The sequence below is a fragment of the Aethalodelphis obliquidens genome, unplaced genomic scaffold (assembly GCF_003676395.1).
Source record: "Aethalodelphis obliquidens isolate GAN/ISIS:26980383/991018 unplaced genomic scaffold, ASM367639v1 scaffold5, whole genome shotgun sequence".
Lineage (NCBI taxonomy): Eukaryota > Metazoa > Chordata > Mammalia > Artiodactyla > Delphinidae > Aethalodelphis > Aethalodelphis obliquidens.
Window position 1 is genome coordinate 13,960,479 of NW_020837949.1, and position 24,426 is coordinate 13,984,904.

A 24,426-nucleotide genomic window follows, 5' to 3' on the forward strand; every position below is an offset into this window, starting at 1 on the left:
TCGTCTCCTCTCTGTTGTTACTAATGCCTTCAGTGAAACCTCTCCAAAATCGAGCTCTTCCTTGGGACTTCCCTGGTGGCGCAGTGGTTAAGAATCTGCCTGCCAGTGCAGGGGACACGGGTTCGAGCCCTGGTCCAGGAAGATCCCACATGCTGCAGAGCAGCTAAGCCCGTGCACCACAACTACTGAGCCCGCATACCACAACTACTGAAGCCCACACGCCTAGAGCCTGTGCTCTGCAACAAGAGAAGCTACCGCAATGAGAAGCCCGTGCAGCGCAACGAAGTGTAGCCCCCGCTTGCCGCAACTAGAGAAAGCCTGCGTGCAGTAACGAAGACCCAACACAGCCAAAAGTAAATGTTAATAAGTTAATAAATAAATTAGTTAATTTTTAAAAAATCGAGCTCTTCCAGCTCACTTGGCTCTCATCTTCAGCAATACCATTCCTTTCCCAGTCTCTTTGGGATGTGATCCTTTGATTTCGGTCTTTTTCCCTTTCCATATTTTTGTCACTGTCCTACTGATATTTGTTTAGCCATATTTTTGACCTTACCCCTTTGTCCTTGGTCTTATGCATGGACTGGTCCAGGGTCACCTTGCCCTCTCCCCGCTCCGATTCATCCTGTGCAAGCTTAGCCCATCTTATTGATTTCCATTGTCTTTTCAAAATGGTTTATCTTCATTCAGGATTCAGCTCAGCAAATGGGTACTAGATGCTTGATTGTCGATGACCAGCGGCTCCTGACACTGTAACTTTGGTAAATTAAGCACTTCCCCGCCTCAGAGTTTCAGTATGAATAGCTGAACAGTGAAGGTTTCAACTTGGATCTCTTGTCAGTGCTTGTAATTCATCGTGTTCAAAACCCATTCCATTATCCCATCCCCCAAGAGAAACAACACTTTAAGACCACCTCCCATCTTCCGTGTCACCATCTGTGGAACCCCCGCTCCTTTCAGGCCCCCAGACATATTCGATTGCTCCCTCGCCTTTGCCCTTGCGTCCCGTCTGTCAGTGCGTCTTGCCTCTCTTCTCCGCACCGTCTTATGTTTCTGCTCCTTCCTTTCTGTTTTCTCAGGCAGGGTCCTCAGTGCAGGTCCCCATTACCTCCCCCCTGGACTGCTAGGACAGCCCAGGTCAGCTCACCCAAGACCGGTGAAGTTTACCTCTTTCAGGAGGTAAATTTATTTGAACAGTTTTGAGTGGTTGTATTTCCCAGATGTCATAATAACCAGAGGATAGAGAAATGCAGGTGACTTGGGAGTGCTGTCGTGGGGTCCATTGTGTTACCAGGTGGCGTGCGGTCGGTGTGCCCCATACCTTAGATCAGTCTCCTCTCACACACCAGCTTTCATCTTGCCTTGTCTGTTTTGCTACCTGTCTCCTTACCTGGTGCTTTAACTCCGAGACCCTAAAGCATGAAGAAGAAGGGTTAACAGCACAGATTTGGTAGGCAGACCTTAGTTCAAATCCCAGCTCTGCTGGTAGTAGCAAAGTGAGCTTGGACAAACTGTGTCATCTCCCTGAACTCCACTTACCCATCTGTAAAACGGGAAATGCACCTGACCTTATGGTTGTGGGGTGTGTGCACCTGGAGTCTGACACAGAGAGCAAACCCAGTAACGATAGCCCCTCTACGACTTGTTAATCGAGTGTTAGATGGCAGTCAGTATAAAGTGAGTGGCTTTAGTGGTAGGGCTTCACACCAGCCTTGTCAGTATTTAAAAATTACTTCTAGAAGATTGAAATTATCAGGAGAGGACAATTCTGGGTAAGTAGGCTGTTGGTGCACACAGTGTAGACTGGTAGTTACGTTGGGGTGAGCATTTGTTAATGTATTAAATGCTCCTAAGTTGTTGTCTCCAAGCAAAGCTTCAGCTTCCTGAGGGCAGAGACCACAGTGCTGGCTGCAAGCCCCCAACACCCAGTTAGCAGGAGCTGGAACACTGTCCTTGTGCCCTTCAAAAGATATTAACATCTTTCTAGTCGCAGCTCAAGTCTTACTTACCTCCCCTGTAAACCCTTGCCTAACCACAGCCCATAGTGATCCCTGCCTCTGAACTCCTGTTGCATTTACTTTGGCAAGTTGCTTACGTTGCCCAGAATTGCCAGTTGTCCTTTTTACTTTGCACTGAACTTGGCGCCCCCATGAGATTTTAAGCTCCTTTAGCTCAGTGCCCATGTCTTAGGTGTCTCGTGCTTCCTTTTGTCCCCAACTCCAGTCTTTTTATATAGAGGGCCCTTGATGGAATCAGTAGTATCGTGATTGTCGTTATTGATAAAGAATGCTGTAGAGCTTGTGGTTGATCCTAAACTGTGCTCTGGTGGAATATACTACACATTTAACATTACACAGCTAGCAGATAAATAGACGTTGATGGAAAATGATAGACAAGCCCCACAGACATTTAGTATACACTGTTCTGGAAATGTATTATTTAGAAATGGGCTAACCTGAAATTATCTTTGTTACTACTTGTGAAATATATAAACTTGACAAGCAGGATTACTGTCATTAAAATTTATGAATGTTGTTACGTATATCAGTGAAGAAAACTTTTCTATTACTGTTCAACCCCCTGAGGCATCCAATTATGGTAATCAGTGATTATACAGATTAACCCTTTTTAGGCGTTTTTAATGTCCATTCAGATGCGTATTTCTAACATTCGTATATTTTTTGAAATATTCTGTAATGTTACTGTACCTTATGTGCATAATGTGATATGCAAGAGAGATCTAGCAGTCAGTCAGCTGGGTACAAAAAAAAGAAAGACCTGTAGCTTCTCTCAGATACTTACTATTCGGTAGAAGTGTGTGGCCAAAGGACTACAGGAAGTGGGGACGTTGGCACCTCCTAAACTAAGGTGTTCTTTTTCTTTTTTTGGTCGTACTGTGCAGCTTGCCAGGGTCTTAGTTCCCCGGCCAGGGATGGAACCCATGCCCACAGTAATGGAAGCTTGGAGCCCTAACCACTGGACTGCCAAGTGAATTCCCAAACTAAGGTGTTCATGATTCTGTTCTCTTTAATAATATAACTGGATTCTGAGTGGTGATCTGCAACACCAAAATTAAACTTTACATACTGATAAAAATGGTGCCACTGTTTCGCTTAGAGTTCCTTCTCTCTAGCTTTGATAAGAGTCCAGTGAAATTGAATTCAGCTTAATTATTTTTTTAATCATAGTTGAACCCTCACTCATCCCTGTAGTATAGGCAGAGTCTGATCTTCCGGTAGATAATTTTGGGGTGGTGAAATGGAAAGGAAATGTACTCAGATGTGAAGCAACTTTTCAGTTCATCTAATTGTGAAATATAAAATTATGAAGAAACTAGGCAAATACGTGGAAAAAATGAACTAAATGAGCCAATCCTTTAACAAATGACCTTTTAAAAATTCTTGTGACTTAAGAGCTCAGGAAGATCATGAAGATTTTTAACTATCCTTTTTTTTTAAGGTGGAAAAAATTATTCTTAACCCTAGAAAAATAAATTTCTCTTTAAACTATTAAGACAAAGTGGCACATAGAATTACCCAGATTTGAACTTCTGGGGTCAAGGTCTGGTTTTTCCACTTATTATGGGAGCCTCAACCCATCACTTGACTTCCTAGTTTTCAAACTAGGACCCTCGTAAGAATGAAAGTGGAGAGGATGCTCTTACTAATTCATTTGGAATAACCAGGGTAATTCTGGACTGTCCCAAAGTCGGATGCACGTTTACCCTGTTCGTAAAACATCCTGCCCAGAGCCTGGTCCTTACTGGGTGCTCAGGATTTTAGAATCTGGAGAATCATGAGACTCCTGAGTAATAGGGTTTGAATTCAAGTGTGACAGCATTTGATGGACGTAAATGGCAGCTCTAATAAAGAGTAGAAGGCAAATGTTATAAAAATATTATTTTGAAATGCAGACTTCCGTGCATATCTTTTTAAAAATGCAAAATGAGCATGTGAATAAAATGGCTAAAAGAGGATCCAGTGCTTTCACTGCCTTTAGCAGTGTCAGAAATGCACCCTAGGTAGCTGGGACCTGGATTTGTTTGGGGCATGAAAGAAGCAGTCTTTCATCTTTGTGGTAATAAGAAATGACTTCTTACAAGTAATGGAGTTTAATTCTGCTAACTATAGGATGTATTTTAGTGCCTATTTTATAGGGGCTGTATTTCATTTGCCATATGCAAGGAAGGACATATTACAGTTGTGTAGTACAAGTTGACTTAAATTTTAATAAATTAGTTTTTAAATGCTTTTTACTGGTCACTTTTATAACATCTGCATAAACTTGTATCAGTAACATTAAAAAGCATGCAGGGCCCTGATGAATATCTAATATTCAATGCTTATAATTTCGACCTTCTTATGAGACAGATGGTAACAGCGATGTGCCTTTTAGAAAGTTTAGTTCTAAATTGTGGTGACTCACTGCTTTCACATGAGTGACAATGCGGTAGTCCTGCCAGGAGTTATTTTGGGAGGCTACTCGGGCTTTTGTGGAACAGGCTGGGTCTCGTGGCCCCCTCTAGGGAGCAGGTATGAGTTTTGCAGATTTATCTCACAGTGATTTCCCTGGTGCCTCACGCCCCATGGGCTCAAAACCTGCCCTCACGCCCATATGGTAAGAGCCTCCCAGTCTCCCAAGGAAGGTGGAGAAAAATTCACTTCCTCTTCCAAGAACCAAATAGGAAGGGCAGAGATGACTTAAAACGTGATTGAAATGGTGACGTAGGATCAAACTGAAAATGCCCGTTAAACCCCCTGCCTTTTCTGAGAAGAAAATTGACAGATAAGGAGGGCAGCAGGCCTTGAAGAGCACAAAGGTCAACACAGAAAGAAATGAGAGGAAACAGCTCTTCCTAGAGTGGAAAACATAAAGGCCCTTGCCTTCCTCGGCCCCAGCCTTGGGGATCTGAATAAATAGAATGCAAAGGGTGTGGGCTGGGATTCTCCACGAATCAGGATTATTTTTCTTGTTCCAGAAAAATAATCTCAAGGAGAAATGTTTGGCAATAAGTTTGGTTATTCCTGTAGGATTGTTTTGAGACTAAGCTTCGCAACTATCAGCAACGGTTTATCACTTATAAGATAGTTTAGAGATTTAAAAATAAGTAACAGTAGTAGTAATAATAATAATTGCTCTTATTATTATTGAAGACTTTCTTTACCTATATTTTCTTTGAGCAGTTTGCTTCACAGAGCAAAATGACCCCTGCTACAGAATAAAGGTAGTAAGACTGTAATGGCAAACTTCCAGCTCTAAGATAAATAAGTTCTGGGATGTTAACGTACAGCCTGTGACTGTAGTCAACAACTGGGTATTGTGTACTTGAAAGCTGCTAAGAGAGTAGATCTTAAATGTTCTCACCGCACACACACACAAAAGGTAATTAGGTGATGGAGGTGGTAACTAACCTTATTATGATCATCGTTTTGCACCATATATTCGTATCAAATCATCACGTTGTACACGTTAAACTGCCACGATTTTATGTGTGTTATATCTCAGTCAAGCTGGAGGGGGAAATAAGGCTGTATCGGGAATTGCTAATCTAGTTCTTAGAATAGTGGCTGCTGACCTTATAAAGGAGCAGCAGTGGCCACACCAGGCCAGGCCAGAGTCTGCAGCAGGCGGTGCGGCGAAGGGTGTCTCTAGCCATGCAGGTCTCCTCTCTGATCCCGCGAATGTCACCAGAGGTACCCAGTGACAATTTCCACAATTTTATGACCCTTGGCTGTCATCCCAGTAGCAAATAAGTCATAAGCCATTCTCTTCCCCTCTGTAAAATTCCACTGCTACACCCTGGCCTTTCCACCAAGATTTTTCTGGAACAGTGAAAACAGAGAATAGAGCTACATCTCCTTTACGTAACATCAGCATATTTCTTCGGCCACCTCTGACCCCTCGCTGCCCCCCTCCCTGTCCTCCTGCCACAAAGCACTGAGGATGGAGCAGTGAGGGGCAAGCTCGATACCAAAGAATAAAGGAAATGCTTATTGCTTTGCCCCTTCAGTGGATACGTTACTAAAAGCTGAGGGATTGGTCATTTCTATGTTGTATAAAATATCTAGAACAATGTGGTTATTTAATACTGATAAATATGGAAAAGCTATTTTCTGTGTTATTATAGAATTAAGGGGAGATTGACTTGAACAAAAAGTACCATAGGAAGAAACAGGTAAAGTGTGAATTCTGAATGAGCAAGCCAAAATAGTCTTTGTCAGGCAGAAGGCTGTCTACAGAAGTATAGTCATGTTACACAAGTAGATATTGGAGTTCAGGAACCAAACAAGAAAGGAAGCTTCTGTCAGATCTATGGGATCAGGGTCAAGGTAGGGTTCAGAGCAGGTGCTGGGTGTTAGACAGGTTGAGGTTGCTGCTGGGAAGTGAGAGCACATCCGGGATGAAGTATAGACAGAACATGACTGCTGACCCCAGGACAGGAGCTGCCTGGACTCTGCCTTAGTTTGGGTGGAAAAGTATTGGCAGGTTTTTCTTTATTCTCCAGAGTGAGGTCAGGTTCCATAGGTGCTTGTGACTGGTAATTGCTGTATAGCTAGAAAACTAAGCTCTCCTTGAAGCCTGATCAGCTAGAGTGCTTTATTCCATCAACTGAGTGCCTCCCATATGTAACAAACCCAGCTTAATGCTAGGGGGAAAAAAGAAGTATAACCTGTAGCTCGCGCCTTCCCAATATAGCCTGGTTATGGAAACATGACTTAAACGTATAAAAAGTTATATGGCACAAAAGATAAGTAATTCAATTCAAGACAAGAGATTCTGCAAGGCAGAAATGCAGTTTGTGGGCAAATGGGCAGTGCACATGGTAAGTGCCTTAGGAATGGAGAGTTGGGAATATCAGTGTAGGTTGGAGTTGTCTGGGAAGAGGAGGCATCTGAATTGTCTTATCTTTGGATAAGCTGAGAGAAGAGGTGAAGGCATGTCGGATGGGGGAATTGTGTAAGCATGGCGGTAGGAACTGTAAGAGACATTCTAGAAACAGTGAGTAGAACAGCTTAATTAAAATTGAGGGTTCAGGAAGGTTAATAGTTGGAGGTGAAGCCAACAAAGCAGTTGAAATAAAAATGTGAAGGTGTTAAGAGTCCTCAAATTTACCTTCTAGACACTAAGGAATCATTGAAAGTTTCTGGACAGAGACGTGACATGCTTAGAAATGTTCTAGGAAGATAATCTGGTGGCTGAATGTGGGCAAATTAGAGGAAGAAAGAGTGCTCAGGTAGACCAGATGTCTGTGCTTGCTTTTGTCTACTGGAGAGTGATAAATGCTTTAACTATGGAAGAGGCAGCAAGAACAGAAACAAAGAGACGGTTACAAGAGACATTTTGAAGGACAGAGAAATGAGACTCCAAATCTTCTTGTCTATAGGCAAAGAAGAATCCTCAAAGGTTTGGAACCAAGTGACTAGAAGAATATTTTGTGAACAGCCATGCAGACATTATCATGGAGGGTGAAATGGCTAGATTTTTAGGAAAAGGTAAGGAGTTCATCTTTGGAAGATCATCCTTGATTTTGTAGCAGGAGGCAGAAATACGTCACTGGAAGGCACAAGGGAGCATTTCGCCTGTGATGAACGTGTCGGGGTCGCCTGCATAGAGGTGACAGCTTCGATCCAGAGAGAACAGAGTGCAAACATTGGAGACGCCCACATTTTAAAGGAGGAAGAGGAAGAGGAACCTGCCAGCACACAATGTGCAGTCAGACGCGGGATAGGGAGGTTACAGATTCACACAGCACAGATAAGAGCATCAAGAAGGAAGTCGTGGTCAGCAGTATCAGATTGGTCAGTTGCCGAGAGGTCAAAGGGATTAGAGGCTGAAAAAAGGCCATAGGATTAGGCAATTAGGAAGTCGTTTACCTTTAAGAACAGAGTCCTGTAGTGTGTGTATGTGTGTGGGGAGATGGATTAAGGAGTGAGGCCTTGAAGAAAAGGGAGCATAAACCATTGATTACAGGTGAGAAGAAGGGAAGTATCAAAAAGGAAGAATACGGCTGTTACTCCTCTTACCTTCCAAGTTGGAAGTTGCCATGTGCAGATGTGAAGGCAGAAGAGAAAGATTGTCACTGATTCTTTTGACAAAACTTTATTAAGTACCTACTAAGGACTTGGATCCAATCAACAGGGAGAAGTTGAAAGCCATCAGAGTGGACAGCGGAGGGAGCATAGCATTCAAGAGAAAATGAGAGAGGCTGAATCGTGAGAATATGGGGAACTTTTAGTGTTGGAACAGAGAGACACCTCTTCCTCTGAGACCAGAAAGATGGAAGAGAGGATGGATGCAAATTCAGGAGTGTTTTGAAATGAAGAGAATAAAGGTGGACAGCAAAGCTGCTGGCCTCAGGCTTCTGGACAAAGTGGAAGATGGGTTGTTGCTGAGAGAGAGGGTGGACTAGGGTGATGGGTGACGAGGAGAAAAGGAAAATGTTAAATAACCACCCTAGGTAATGCTACGGGGTCAGAGAGACACGAACACTGGGATCGCTAAACACCAACGGTGCTTGATCGAAACCCCACTTTCCTTATGCTTTTATAGGAAATGTTTCTCGACTGCAGCTTAGAAGATGGGCAGTGTTTCTGCTTTTACCTGTAAGGACTTATCCTTCCTCATCACCTTGTTACTTCTCCTTAATTAATTTTTATGAATTTTTGTTTGTTTCCACTATCACCATAATTATAAATTGTACAGGCATTCCAGAGTTATGGTCTTACAGATTTCTGAGGTTATCTATTTCTGGGTGAGGTTTTGATATGAAATAGTATTACTTTCTAGATAAATTTATTGATAGATAAATTTAGCAGGAGCGCTGAGTGAACAGAGCCCATGAATTGTGCTGCCCACTCCTCCCCTCCAAAACAAAGCTGATAAAATGATTTCAGACTATCTAAATGAAAACATCAGACCAACTGCTGGTCGATTCAACCCTACAGAATCATTTAAGGTGACTCAGATGCCAGGGGGTCATTATGGTTCATCCAGAAGCCAGCAGATCACGAGTGGCTCTGTGATCGGACCTGTATGGAAGCTGTTTCCTCACATGAGTAAGCCTGACAGTCTTAGGGCCTGTGACAGAGAGGAGGGAGCTGGCCACGTGAGACAACTAAGTATGTGACAGCTGGGCCACCTGATACAGTCTTCAGTTTTAATAGGATTGCAGCCCAGTGAGAACTGAGGAAGAATTTGTTTCTATCACAAACAGTATTTATTTAAAAAAAACGACATAATGAACTAAGTTCTGGTATTCTAATTGTGTTTCTGAGTCTTGAATGTATTCCCACCCTGCAAGTCTCCCACCCTCCTGATGGTGGCGGGCGGAACACTGGAACCCCTGGAGCCCACAGACTGAGTGACGAGCCGGTGCTTCTGGGTGGAATAGATTCACTTTTCCGACGTTGTTTCGAAGTGAGAAGACAGTATACTCTAGGACCCGTGCTGCCGGTCCGAACTGCAGTGGCTCTGTCGCGTTCATTCGTGTAAGGGTGACTAAGATATTTCTTTTCGCCTTTCTCTTTCTCACAGGTATGGCCTCACATGTGCAAGTTTTCTCCCCTCACACCCTTCAATCAAGTGCCTTCTGTAGCGTGAAGAAACTGAAAGTAGAGCCGAGTTCCAACTGGGACATGACCGGGTACGGCTCCCACAGCAAAGTGTATGGCCAGAACAAGAACGCGCCACCATCCCAGCCAGCCGCCACGACCGTCAGCGCCTCCCTGCCCATCCCAAACCCCAGCCTACCGTACGAGCAGACCATCATCTTCCCAGGAAGCACCGGGCACATCGTCGTGACATCAGCAGGTAGCACTTCCGTCACCGGGCCAGTCCTCGGCGGACCGCACAACCTCATGCGTCGCAGCACTGTGAGCCTTCTTGATACCTACCAAAAATGCGGACTCAAGCGGAAGAGTGAGGAGATCGAGAACACGAGCAGCGTGCAGATCATCGAAGAGCATCCACCCATGATTCCGAATAACGCGAGTGGGGCCACTGTAGCCACTGCCACCACCTCGACTGCCACTTCCAAAAACAGTGGCTCCAACAGCGAGGGGGATTATCAGCTGGTCCAGCATGAGGTGCTGTGCTCCATGACCAACACTTACGAGGTCTTAGAGTTCCTGGGCCGAGGGACGTTTGGGCAAGTGGTCAAGTGCTGGAAACGGGGCACCAATGAGATTGTGGCCATCAAGATCCTGAAGAACCACCCGTCATACGCCCGCCAAGGTCAGATCGAAGTGAGCATCCTGGCCCGCCTGAGCACAGAGAGCGCCGACGACTTCAACTTCGTCCGTGCCTACGAGTGCTTCCAGCACAAGAATCACACGTGCTTGGTCTTTGAGATGCTGGAGCAGAACCTCTATGACTTTCTGAAGCAGAACAAGTTCAGCCCCTTGCCCCTCAAATACATTCGCCCGGTCCTCCAGCAGGTTGCCACAGCCCTGATGAAGCTAAAAAGCCTAGGTCTCATCCATGCGGACCTCAAACCAGAAAACATCATGCTGGTGGATCCATCTAGACAACCGTACAGAGTCAAGGTCATCGACTTTGGTTCAGCCAGTCACGTGTCCAAGGCTGTGTGCTCCACCTACTTGCAGTCCAGGTATTACAGGTAAGGCCGTTTGCCCCGAGACAGGAGATGCTGAATGCCCAGCGGCATTCACGGAGCACGTGCAGTGTTGGTCACTGCTTGGGAGGTAAGATTGCTGCCCTCAAGTGATCACAATTTAGTCGGGAAATGAGGACATGTGCAGATTGAAATGATGATTAGAAGCCACGTAAGAATGGAGCCGCGTAAGATTCTTGGTGTAGAGGTTCAGAGTTGGGAGGGATTCCTGGGGGCTGTGGGCAAAGGGCAAAGGCATGGTCGGGGAGTCAGGTTGTCACGGACGGGTGGAATCCAGACATGGGTGAAGGAGCGAGAGAGACACGCATTATGATCCCTCTGGCAAGGGTGCGCAAGACTTGCACTGCAGACCGGGAGGACGCCCGCCTGGCAGAACAGAGAATCCGTGGGTGGTGGAAAATCTGATTGCAGGGATAGGTTGGGACCAGGATGTTGGGGTCTTAGATACCAGGTGAAGGGGTTGCAACTGTGTCCATAAACGTGGAGCAAGTGCCGAAACATTTGAATGACAGAGGGTGGGTGATAGGATGAAAGTGATGCTCTGAGAAGATGACTCTGTGCCCATGTGGGAAGGGGATGGGAGGAGGGAGGGTCTGTAGCCTAGGGACCAGTCAGCGTGCTCCAGTGGTAGGAGAACTTTGGGCCCAGGAAGATGAAGGATTGTAGCACCCTTGGTGGGAAAGTGTGACGCTTTCATTCCTTCACTCGTTCAACAAGGATTTATTTCACTTCTAACGTGAGCCAGGCACAGTGCTGGGGACCGGGACACAGCCAGGAGGGCAGAGGCAAGGCCCATCTGGGGTCACCAGCCCATCCGAGGGATAGCCAGTGCCTTGGCCAGCTCCCCGCAGCCGTTGTCACTCTACACTTGGGGGTGCCAGTTCAGCAGGCCAGGCCGCTCCATCCTAGGTCTTGGCCTGAATTTAGGGTGAACTGCAGCAAAGTCAAGGCTGCTTGGGCTTTTATTATTTTGTTAACTTGATGCCGTTTAATGGACGATACCGGCTTTATTCATGTTTTCTAAAACTTGAGCTGAGCAACTTGTAAAAGTCTGTGGCATACTGCTTCCCACCCTGGCTCCATGTCAAAAGCACCGGTGGGTGGAGCGGGCTTTAAAAAATAACCTGATTTAGGTCCCAGTCCCCGCAAACTGAATCATCGACATCTCTGGGGGTGGCGTCCTATATGGGTGTTTGTCACAGCTCTCCTGGGGCTCCCAGTGCGCAGCCAGGGTTAGGAATCGCGGCTCTGGTGGGACCCAGATGAGAGCACTGGCTCTGGGGTCAGGAGAGCCTCAACCCTCCACTCGCTGAGCTGTGCGACTGGGCTGGTTGCCTCGTTTCTCTAACCCCTTCGTTCCTGACCCATAACCTGGGCGAGTCCGGGCAGCAGCCGTGTTGGGGCTGTTGGATGGCGGAGCCGGGACGCAGCTGGGTTCTTGGCTCCGTATCTGGCGTGTGGTCAGTGCACAGGGCTTGGATGGAAATGGGAAGCGAGTGAGTCTGTTCTGGGGAGATGGCGATGGGCTGTGTCTGAGGGCATGTTGAACGGTCTGGTGAAAATGGAAGTTGGCGAGATACGAAGCTAAAACTCCCATGAGAAGATGGGGCTGACAACACATCTAAGAGGTTGACACGTGGGCAGTAGACCCAGGATCCCACGGCTCCTCCGTGACCGAGCCCTGCTGGCCCGACCCCCGAGTGAGCACGTGCTTTCCCCACACCTCCTTCCCGGCCACGGAGAAAGGCGGGGATTGTGCTTGAGCCGCGTCAGCACAGCTGGCCCGTCACACGTTCTGAGGCACACCCGTCCCCCCCACGCCTTGTTTGCCGATCTGCTCACCCCTCCGGCCGGCCTTCTTTGTCACAGGTGCCCTCGCCCGGCCCTCAGCCCATGGGTCTCTGTCCTTGACCTCGTACCCCTTCCCCTGGGAGGTCTGTGGCCACAGGCCACACGTCCACACTGCCCCCTCACCTCCCTCATCTCAGTCCCGAATTACACAAGTCTCTAGCCCCTCCACCTGTGCTGTCCTCCCCCCACCCGCCTGCCCTGAGCATCCAGGGAGGAGCCTCGCATCTGCGTCCCTGCTGGGCTCCGGGAGGGGTGGATCTGTACTGCCCACCCGGTTCCTCTCCGCTCACCAGCTTCTTAGACACCTGCGGTCTGCTGTCAGGCCCGCAGCCCCAGAGCCAGGCAGAGGGGGAGGCTGTGAGCCCAGGGCTGTGGCCACCGAGGAAGGGGAGCCTGGGCCTGAAGGTGGAGGGAGCAGACCCTGCGGACCCCCGGGAGAGGGTGAAGGAGGACGCTGGCCAGGGGCTGGACCAACAGGCGTGCTCTCTACAAAGTGCCCTTCTCTGAACGCAAGCTCTGGGTGGTACCATCTGGGGTCACCAGCCCATCCGAGGGATAGCCAGTGCCTTGGCCAGCTCCCCACCGCCGTTGTCACTCTACACTTGGGGGTGCCAGTTCAGCAGGCCAGGCCGCTCCATCCTAGGTCTTGGCCTGAATTTAGGGTGAACTGCAGCAAAGTCAAGGCTGCTTGGGCTTTTATTATTTTGTTAACTTGATGCCGTTTAATGGACGATACCAGCTTTATTCATGTTTTCTAAAACTTGAGCCAAGCAACTTGTAAAAAGGCTTTTAAAAATTCTATTTAAAAGGCAATGCAGGGGCTTCCCTGGTGGCGCAGTGGTTGAGAGTCCGCCTGCCGATGCAGGGGACGCGGGTTCGTGCCCCGGTCCGGGAAGATCCCACATGCCGTGGAGCGGCTGGGCCCGTGAGCCATGGCCGCTGAGCCTGCACGTCCGGAGCCTGTGCTCCGCAACGGGAGAGGCCACAGCAGTGAGAGACCCGCGTACCGCAAAAAAAAAAAAGAAAAAAAAGGCAATGCATACTTATAGCCAAACTTGATGCACTGGGTAAGCTGACTTTGGGACTGTTGGCCTCACTCGCGTTCTCACCTTCCTGTGCCCACGTGACGTGTGGCACCCCTCTCGCAGCAGACAGACTCTCTAGGCTTCCTGCGCTTTCGTGTCGGCCCCGGTGCCCGGGGACCGGGGACCCCAGCGCAGGAGCTCTGGGCGGCAGGAGAAACCGCTCCACCGGGTATGGAAGGCTCGTGTGCCGAGAGTCCAGGGCTCTCCTCAGCCCCCCTCTCCGTCTTCCACTTGCAGCCCCGGTGCCCCCATTTGCCTTGGAAGGCCCTCCCTCTGGTTGTGATGTGACCCCTTTCTTTAGACCTCATGTGACTGTTGCATAAATTTCTGAGCAGGACCTCTTCCTCCTGTGGTCGCTTTGACCAAAAAAGGCGAGAGTCCTTCGGGTCCTCCTGGTGGCCCCCCTGTGCCCAGCTCTGCTTTTAGGGGCACCGTCAACATGAAACCAGCCCAGTGTTTCTGCCTGAAGTGATGCTTCATCTCTAAATTGGTCACAGCGTCCTGTTCCTCCCCCGGGGCTCGTCTGAACCCCAGAGTAGTTTGCTACCACACACAGCAGTTTGAGGGTTTGAGGACAGCCTCCAGCCCGGTCGGCACCAGTCCTTGCTGTGGGACAGCCAGCTCCCGGCCACATTGGTCCAGTCGAGTTTCCTGATTGTGTTGCCTCTTACGGGGGAGAGGAGGTGGGTGGAGAAGGCTCCTCAGTGGTCCGTTGTTATGTGAGAAGGTCGGTGTTTTCAGCTGCGTCGTCGTGAGAGACTCTGTGTTTGAGCCACCTGGAGTAGAGGAGTCATCACCCTGTGGACCCAGCCTTCGACAGGGCCTGGGTCCCCCGGGCCCCCTGTATCTGAGCTGGGCCGTCATCCCCTGGCGACCTCACTTTCAAAGAGGAGGACATTTAATGTCCTGCCCTGTTTTTAAGTGGACAGTATTCAATGTCTCAGCCCACCGTCGTCCCCGCCTAGTGATGTGGAAACAGTCTGATATAAAGAGATGTTCCTGTCCTCGTGGGGCCGGGGTGGGGGGGTGTACCTGGAAAAGTAGGTGTGTCTCGGGGAGCAAACGGTTTCCCCCGGCTATTAGGCGCGTGCTTGGTCGAGGCCGGGGCATATTGCCGTAGGTATCCTGTGAAGCAAGCCTGACCATGTGTTTTTCAGGAAACAAAGGCTGCTTTTTTCATTGTTTAACCCTGATGCGTAGGTAGCCCCTTCCAACCTGACCTTCCAACTTGAAGGTCAGTTACCTAGTTAAACCATCAAACCACGCGGGTCACAGGCTTTACTGTGCATAAGAATCACTTGGAGAGTGTGTTAAGAACATACTACCGCCACGGCCCTGCCCCAGACCCACTGCACCCCGGTCTCCAGAGGGGTGTCCCTGGAGAAAGTCCTCGCCTGCACACGCCCCAAGACTCGCCACGGGGAATCAGAGGCGAGCTTGTGCAGGTGGTTGGAGGCCCACTGAGAGAGAAAGGGGTCCTTAATGGTGTCTCCTTTGAAGAGTTCACACCCTAAGGGATGGAACTGAAGCAGATCCTGTGCACTTCTGTGAACGTACCTTGGAAGTCCCTGCCGTTTCCCTACAGCAGCCCTGCCTTATCCTCCAGGTTACGTTCCAAGACCCCCAGTGGATGTCCCTGAAACTGAGGATAGTACCGAACCCTATGTACACTGTGTTTTTTCCCATATGCATAGGAAATTTACAAATTAGACACAGTAAGAGATTAACATTGGTAACTAATAATACAATAGAACAGTTACAACAATATACTGTAATAAAAGTTATGTGAATGTGGTGTCTCTCTCAGAATATCTTATTGTACAAATTCAGTGCCTTTTCCATCTTAACCAAGCCCTATCACACACTGTGACCGTAACTTGCAGTTTGAGGTGCGACAGCAAAACTAGCATGAATTTATTTTTTCCTTCTTCACAATTGAACGGATAGAAGATTCATTCTGACCATAGATCTTAGCAACCTCAGCATACTTTCTTTTTCTTTCCTTATTAAATGGAGAACTTTCACCTTTTCACTTAAAGGAAGCACTTTCCAGGCTTCTCTTTGGAGTATCTGAATTGCCAGCATCAGTGTTCTTGCCAGTTGGGGCCATTATTAAGTAAAATAAGGGCTAGTTGAACACAAGCACCACGATGCCACAGTCAGTCTGATCACCGAGCGGGCTACTAGGCGACAGATGGGCAGGGCGTGTCGGCCAAAGGGAAGAGTCCCGTCCTACGTGGGATAGAACGGGACTTTGTGAGACTTTATCACGCTCCTCAGAACAGCAGGCAGTTTAAAACTTAAGAATGGTTTGTTTCTGGAATTTTTCACTTAATATTTTTGGATCGCGGCTGACTGTGATTAAGGGGGGACTGCTGCATTTGATTCCAAATTGATGCCAGTTAGTTTTTTGGAGCAAGCAATAAATTGATGCTGGGGTATTTCCGCTGTCAGTGTGACCAGCAAGCTGAAAACAAGACTAAATATTAAGCTCTACTCAGGAAAAACAAACGAAAAGCCATGCCATTCAGGCAGGAGATAGAGATTAAAATGTGTGGATTTTTTTTGTTTCTGCTCCGGTTATTCAAAATACTCTTGTCTAGACTTAATTTGAAACACTTAAGACCATTACCAGGACCAAAGAAAAAGGGTGGGGCGTGCATAAAAATTTAGGACATGAAGAAAAGGCCAGTAATCTACTCTTTCAGAATAATGTAACCTTTTTTGTCTGGTTCTTTTGGTTTCAGACACTGTCTTCAAGTTGATTCCATGGTGGTTTTAGGTGAGGGGGAGATAAATTTTAATTCAGTTCAATTCATCAAACATTCATTGGGTGCCTACTGTGTGTCCTGCAATGTACTGACGGGTAGGAGATAAGGTGCAAGATGTCTAATCTGGAGGAGTTTATGGTTTCTCTGAGGAGATTAAGAGACACAAATTGCCTAGAGTGTATTTCTGATACTTTGATATTACAAATGTTTGATCACTCAGCAGATATTCATTGAGACTCTAGGGAACCCGTGATGAGAAAAACCAGTTAAAGAGATTCAAAGCCAGTGAAAGATTTTGCGAGATGGGTTAATAGGGAGGGTTTTTATGATATTTTTTATTTTTTTTACATCTTTATTGGAGTATAATTGCTTTACAATGGTGTGTTAGTTTCTGCTTTATAACAAGGTGAATCAGTTATACATATACATATGTTCCCATATCTCTTCCCCCTTGTGTCTCCCTCCCTCAGTAGGGAGGGTTTTTAGAGAACAAGCTGTATTGAAGTACTCTTGAGGTCCATCTTAAAGGAAATGTGAGATGGGGGTGGGAGGAGCCTGAGAGGCGTGGAGATTGGAATTAATAAGGGAAGATGGGGGGAGGGGGGATGACAGTGACACCTGCAAGGAGTTGAAGGCTTGGGCTGGCAAGTAAGGGTTAGGTGAGGGAGGCCTGACCGTGGAGAATTTTGATGGACGCTTGAGGGGCTTGGACTTAACAAAGGAGTAATTCAGTGAAGTTAAGGATATTAGTGAAGTTAATCAATTGAAATGGGGGCAAAAAGTTGGGGAGCACCCAGAGGCTAGGAGACAATAGTAGTTATTCATAAATAAAGGGAAGAGGCCCTAGATTATAATGGGGATCCTCTCCCCATCCCCCGTCAGTAGCCAGTATAAATGTGAATACTTCTAATGCTTTTAAATTCTGGTACTGTGATTGCAGAGTTGGCTAAGAGGGAATAGGTTTTGTTCGTTTGTTTGTTTTGCTGTCTTTTGTTTATGGACTTTGCTTTCCCTAAGGCACAGTTGTGAAGCTCTGGCCTCCAGAACCGGGTTTCAAGTCCCACCACTGGTATCAAGTAATAGCCTCTGGAAGGAGAGTTAAGAGACCTTAGCTCCAGTCCTGGCCCCGTCCATCCCCAGCTGACTGTGTTCCACTGAGTCAGTATATTGGTAGAATGTCAACTGTGAGGCATCCACAGCCCCGCATCTGGATCTCATTATGACCGGGGCCTGTGCTTAGTCCATGGCCAGGGGACAGTGTTCTCTCCTGTGGGCTGACCTTGGCCTCATTGGCTCAAACTGGGGACCCTCCATCATCTCCCCATCAGCAGGGAACACGGCATCTTCCAAAATATCTGTCGCTAAGTCGCTTCAAAAAAGGGGTATAGGGCTTCCCTGGTGGCCCAGTGGCTGAGAGCCCACCTGCCGATGCAGGGGACACGGGTTCGTGCCCCAGTCCGGGAGGATCCCACGTGCCACAGAGCGGCTGGGCCTGTGAGCCATGGCCGCTGAGCCTGCGCGTCCGGAGCCTGTGCTCCGCAACGGGAGAGGCCACAACAGTGAGAGGCCCGCGTACCGCAAAATAAAAAGGGGGGGGGGGCATAACTTAATAAAGTCATAAAAATAGTTTCCAAAATTGCATAGCTTGGGCAGATTCCTGACTAGAAGTTAGGTTTGATTGAAAAGAAGAGCTCTGAAAGCATCTGCATTGCAGGCATTAGCTTTTTAAGTTAATTTGTGTTTTATTACTAGTAGATACAACAGGAGAGGCTTCTAGTTTACCCTTGAGAATATTGAGTGAAATATTCAACCCACTGACAGTCTCATTCACCCAGATGAGGGAGGTGGTTATAAATATGTAAAAGCTTTTAGAGTTGCAGTGTCTTTTCTGAGGAGAAGTAATCAATAAGTTATCTGGGCTATTAGGTTATCTTTAGTTTTCCCTTACTTGTCTCTAGGACCTTGAGTTGTGTGGTGAAATAATTTGAAATCAAATTTTTTTTTTAAGTATGAAATAATTAAAGGGAGAACGTCTCTGTGTATTTGAGTGTATCTCTGCCCTGGTGTTCTAGTCCCGCCTACACACACGCACGTGCACAGTCACACAAATAAACACAGATAACACAATATAAGCCCATGCATGACATACGCACAGCTAGGTGTGCTTGCAGGCACCTTGGTGACAGAAGCTAATGCAAAGATGCTGATGTACATAGATGCCTGCCACATGGAGGGAGACACACGCAACAGACATGCGTATACATGCAAGGACACACACACAAGTTCAAAGACATTGAAAAACCATGTACATTCACAGACCACATGAACCAACCAGAGCGACCCCAGAGCAAGGGCCCAGGTGCAGAAGCAGTGTTGATGCCCCAGAAACTTGGCCCAGTTTCCTGCCTTGCTGCAGAATTGCCATCTACATGTCCCCAGACCTAAGGATGGGAGGGCTGGCACCACTCTTGAGCTCAAGGTATAAACCAGTTGTTTTCAAAGGGTGATCCAAGGACCCTCCTGCCGAAGTATCACCCAGGTGCTTGTTAAAAATGGAGATTCCTGGGTTGCAAAAGAAATCTAAGGAACAGGCTCTCTGGGGGGTGGAGCCGGATGACAGATTTAAGCAAGCTCTAGGGTGAATTCTTTTTTTAAGCCACTGTATTGAGGTATGATTGACATACAGAAAGCTGTACGTATTTACTGTGTACAGCTTGGTGAGTTTGGAGGTAAAGCCATCCCCACAGTTTATGCCTTAAAGAGATCCATCACCTCAGGAGTTTCTTCCTGCTTTAGTTATTTATTTACAGTTTTTAAATTATTGTTTTGTCCTTTAAGAACTGTTGCCAGAGGTGGCTTGGATCCCAGAGTCGGTTGCCCCACAGAGGGGGTTGCCACCTGACCTGTCAAAATGGGAGAAGTGGGGTGCCGTGGGCAACCTGGCACGGGGCTCTTGCCCTTTTACCTGGGTGGCTGAGAGCCCCGCCGTGGGGCCCAGTTGTTAGATTCCTTGTGGTCCAACCCCTTACGCCTCAATGGTGGTGACAGTGAAGATCCAAAAATCATTGGTGCGTGCGACAGGAGGGGTTACTGGGTGGACTGGTGAACTGCCAGGTGGGTGGTTGGGAGGGGAAGCAGGTGGACAGAGGAGACATGAACACACGTGACTTTTTGCATAATTTGCAGTCGACGGAGCACTTACTGCTTAGTAGCTACTGAACTCTCCCTGTAGCCACAGCTGGGTTTGAAGCTATAATCCTCACTTATGCATCGAACAAGTAATTTTTTGAATTCCGAAGATGTGCCAGACACTGTGCTTTGTGCTGGGGTTTCAAGAAACGAGTAGGAGTGCCCTCAGCTATGCAGCTCTGCCCCCGAATCTGTCATGGAATGAGCTGTCCCTGGGGAGCCAGCGGTGGGCGTGCCAGGCTCCGCTGTCCTCGTCTACCCCGGTGTAGACATCTCTCCTTAAGCCAAGAAGGCAGAGCATGTTGCCTTTGAATCGCTTTGCCCAGTCTCCCTGGGCCGCTTGTATTATATGTTCTGAGTCCTGAGTGCCCTCCCCAGTGAAGGGGCCCCCTCCCCCCTGCCCTTGGCCTCCCCTGGCTGCGGGTCTCTGCATCACAGCTGGGACAGATCGGGCCAGCCTTTCCCCACCGCCTCACCAGCTCCCCAGAGGAGGAGGGAGCGCCCAGCCACAGCCTCGCCAGGGCAGCTCGAGCCCGGCGTTCCCTTTCGTCCTTGGCACCATCGGCCTCTGGCTCCCCGGGTCTTAAAGCCAGGTGGAGGAGCAGGGCTCTTGGTGACGAGTACTGGGCTGTGGCCCTCGTTCCTGGAAAGAGATGGAGATGGTGACATTGTAGAAGCAGTTGTCGTAGGTGAGGTGTCCCCAGAGCAGAGCCTGAGGCAGGGCTTGGGTGCAGCATGTCTGTTTGGGAGAAAACCTCAGGAAGCAGGAGGAGGGGAATGGGGTGGGGGGATACTGGGAGGAGTTGGGGGTGGCTCCTGCTGTAGGCCTCAGGGACTGTGCCCCAGGAGGGGGAGGCTGGGGCTCTGGGCCCTTTGAGACCGAGGGCCCTCAAGGGTATTGACTCTCCTGTGCCTTTGTTTGGGCCGAGCTTGTTCGAGGACTGGGTGGGTTTGAGGAGACTCGGGGGAGACTGTGAAGCAGAACAGACCACGTGACTGTGGCCAAGATCAGCGGGAACGTGACATGAGCCCAGAAGGACCCAAAGTGTGAGCACCAGCCCTGTGCTCGGGGATCCGCTCTGTCCTCCCCACCGATGACCTGTGTGCCATTTTTAAGTGGAAAGGGAATACAGGGGAAATGCCTTTGTAGGCAAGTTTAAGTATTGCAGTCTAAGAATTCAGAGTTGAACTCCACATTTTGGTTTTGGGGAGAGTTGGGAGATCTGAATGAAACGCTAAAAAAAACAAAAAAAAAAATCTTGCCTCCACCGCACTCTCCTTCTTTATCTGGCCAGCCTGCCCACTAGAGGTGGGAGATGGAGGCTGTGTCTGAGAGAGGAGACACCTGAGCAGGGGGAGGTGCCTGAAGCCTGAGTTTGTCAGAACCGTGGGGCGATGTGGAGGCGGGTTACTGTCTGCCACGTTCTCTCTGCTGGTGCGTGTAGCTGTTGTGTGTTCCCCAAGGCGCCTTTGTTGAATGAGCGAGTGACTAACTGGCCAAATGAACGGATGGACGGATGGACGGATGGACGGATGGACGGATGGACGGATGGACGGATGGACGGATGGACGGATGAATGGTATCAGTGGCCTCATGTTTATAGCTCAACTCACACTGTCACAGCAGAAACACCCACGTGCCCAGCTTCTTGTAGTCCTTCCTACAGTCCTTTCACTGTTGCCCTAAACCTCAGGCCCATGGCATCAAGCATCTCCAAACCCTGGATCATACGGGCCCCCTTTATCAGCCTTCTGGGGAGCAGACATCTCACCAAAAATGTTCGTTCCGTCAACCTGTGAGATTTCAATTTAAAACCTGAAGACAGCTGACTCAGCTTTTAACAGATTAGTTCCCTGAAATCAGCCAACATCTGTCATGTCCCATTACACCTTGACAGAAAATTAGAAATGACTTCCCAGTATGAAGAAAGGGCCGAGCCCAGCAAGACCTGACTAGGGAACCTTGCACGTGTGGAGACAGCCCTGTCCTCTGGGCCGCTAACCCCTTATCTGCTTTTCTGTTTCTGAGATGTTACGGACATGGTAGTCATGTGCCCCGGAACTTTGTCTTCATACGTAGGAACTGAATGAGCAAAGATCTCCCGCAGAGGATAAAATTCCTGACACATGACTCAGCGTGTTCCTGGCACGAGGCAAGCACTCAGCCCATGTTTGCTGCTATATTACTTTTACTGCCACTACTGTTATCATCATTATCATTATTCTTATCGTCATCACTCTATTGGCAGAGATCTGGATTTGAATTCCAGATCTGCTGCTTTATAGCTGTGTGACCTCAGGCAAGTTCCCAAACCTCTCTGAGGCTCATTGTTCTCTGTCTTATGAGGGAAGTACGACAGCAGTTCCTGAGGTTGTTCTAAGGACTAAACGAGATGGCTGTGGTGCGTGCTCACCTGTGTGCACCTCGCCTCTGCTGTAAGTAACCATCACGCTCTCCCCTGGGCCCCCTTCCCGGTGTGTGTGCCTCTGGCTTAGCATTTATTTTACTTGGCCTGGTATCATTGTAGGCTATCGACATCCCCAGTATTCCCGAGCTCCTTGGGATCACCTGTCGTTTCTTTTTCATCTCCGTGGACACGTGGAGGCGCAGCACGTACTTCACATCCAATAGGCGCTAACGGAGTACGTTTGGTGGGTTTCCTCTGGTGTCAGGAAGGGACAGTGTCCAGTGCGATGGTGAAGGGGTTAGCGTTTGAGGAGAGGAACAACATCTCTTCCCCTGAGTCAGGAGGGAGACACGGGTGCAGCATTCTTGCCTGGAGGGCACGGGCCCGGCACTCTCCTGCCGCTGCTCGTGTACCTGCGGTGAAGCTATGAATCCTGCGCTTGGGCTGGGCACACAAGCCTCACGGCAGTGGGGAGCGGGCACGGGAAGCCTCAGGAGGTTACATCGCATTTGCCACCTGCCGTGCTTCCCATATCCACTGTCCGTCTCCGCCAACATCAGAAGGATCCAGGAGCCAAGACTGGAGTGATGGGCAGGACTCTGCTCACGGACTCCCTGAAGGTGTGCGTGCGTGTGTATGAATGTGTGTTGGTATGTACTATACGTGTGGTGTGTGAATGTGTGTTAGTGTGTGTTGTATATGTGAGATGTATTGGTATCCGGGGGGGGTGTGTGTTGGCTGTGTGTGTTGTACACGTGGGGTGTGTGCCTTGTATGTGTGGCATATATGTTAGTGTGTATTGTATATGTGATGTATGTTGCTCCGTGGGGAGAGTGTGGGTGTGCGAGTTCAGTGGCAGCAGGTAGGCTGGTCCCTAGGGTTCCCCATACTTGGAGCCCCTTCTGATCCTGCTTCGTGTGACTGGGGAAGTGTACTCTCCAGTCACAACCTTACTTATGTCATTATTGACTATAAAAATCAAGGTTGTTTGGCCAGAACATGAGGGATCAACTGTTGGCGCCGCCTCTTTGTCATCCACTGACCACCAGTGAAGGCTTTCTGTTCCTCTTCTCTTTGTAAATTAGAACTTATATTCGCAAATAAAAATGAACTAAATGTGAACCCCCAGAACAGAGATAGCTCTGGCACTGAGAGTCAGATGTTCTCACTGTGAAAGGTGAACATTCACCCCGACGAGCGGCCGGGAGGTCTTCGGGAGATGGCACTGCTCTGTGTCCTGACTGTCGTGGTGGTAACAGGCTAAAACTCATAGAACTTACATCCGAAAATTTAAAAATTCCAAGTGAAAATTTAGAATCTATTTACCCTTAAAGGTCTCGAAGAAACTGTTGGTAATATTAAACCCTTCAACTTTATCTTGCCTAGTTTTTCTTCCTGTTTTTGTTGTGTTGTGTTTGGGTAAAAGAGATACCTTTGTTCATCCTGTAACAGGATGGCCAGCAGGGAAACAATCATTTCTGGAAACTGCTGGGCCAGGGAACTATGAAAACAACTCTGGGGAATAAACAGCTGTTGATGACGGAAGCATTTCTCTCCCACAGTTTCTTTACTTTACATCTGCCGTTTCATGTGTAGGTCATGGGCTTGCCCTCTAAAAGTGAAGGACAGTGACTGCTAGAAACAGAGAAGTGAGGGACTGTTACCCCTGAAATGCCGGAGTCTAGGAGGAAAATGAAGTCTTTGTGGAACTTGGTCATCCAGCCTTGCTGTGCCTACAGCGCCCTGCCCTTGGCTCTTACATTATCATGGCCATGGCCAGCACACCCAGGTGTGAAACAACATCGTTTTCGATAAAATAGCTTTCCTAAAACCAGCTTTTCCCAACGGCAGGCCTCTCATCTATGGGGACATTCATGCTTATTACAGAGAAGTGGCTGGTTTTGTAGGAAAGGTCTTTTATCCCCTCGAAAGAGAGGCCACCTGCGTGCCATCTTGGATGCAGTGGTTCTGTTGTCTGCATTCTGAGTGATGGGCCTTGGAGAGGGGCTCCTGTCCCCAGCGGTGATCCCAGGCGTGATGAGGCCAGTTCCCAAGAGCACCGCCTGGGCCACGCACCCCAGTAACTGGGCCGTGACCCAAGGCCACATGCTGGGCACAGAGCCACGTTCCTTCCGTTCCCTCCCCACTGACAGGAACTTTTCACTTGTTTCCTTGGAAGAAACGAGCCCGCAGCATGTAAATGTCATTGCATGGTGTCCTCTGCAGCTCAGAGCGGCCGGTTGAAGACGGGGGTTTTCTGTGACCCTCCTGGCAATGAGGTCCGTGCGTTTGCAGATCTGAGCTCGTGGCCACCCCACCCCTGTTTCCCGTGCCCCGTGTTGCCACCCAGGCTGCTCTCTACATTAGTTCCGAGGAGAACTGGGGCGTCCTTCCTTGCTCTTCCACGTGCCCTTTTCCTTCTCAGAAGACAGCCCCTTCTCTCTCCAGCTCCCTCCTTGATTCCATGTTGCCTCCTCTGTTGCCTGCTCTGG

General features: G+C 48.6%; 1 protein-coding gene across 4 annotated transcripts in view; it reads left to right on the forward strand.

Moving 5' to 3' along the window:
• Positions 1 to 24,426, forward strand: part of HIPK2 (homeodomain interacting protein kinase 2) — a 187,139-nt gene that overhangs the window by 55,325 nt on the left and 107,388 nt on the right. For all 4 annotated transcript variants that reach the window (XM_027101749.1, XM_027101750.1, XM_027101751.1 and 1 more), the window contains exon 2: positions 9,532 to 10,615. In XM_027101749.1, the coding sequence (XP_026957550.1) occupies positions 9,532 to 10,615 (1,084 nt within the window). The remainder of the gene's footprint in view (positions 1 to 9,531; positions 10,616 to 24,426) is intronic.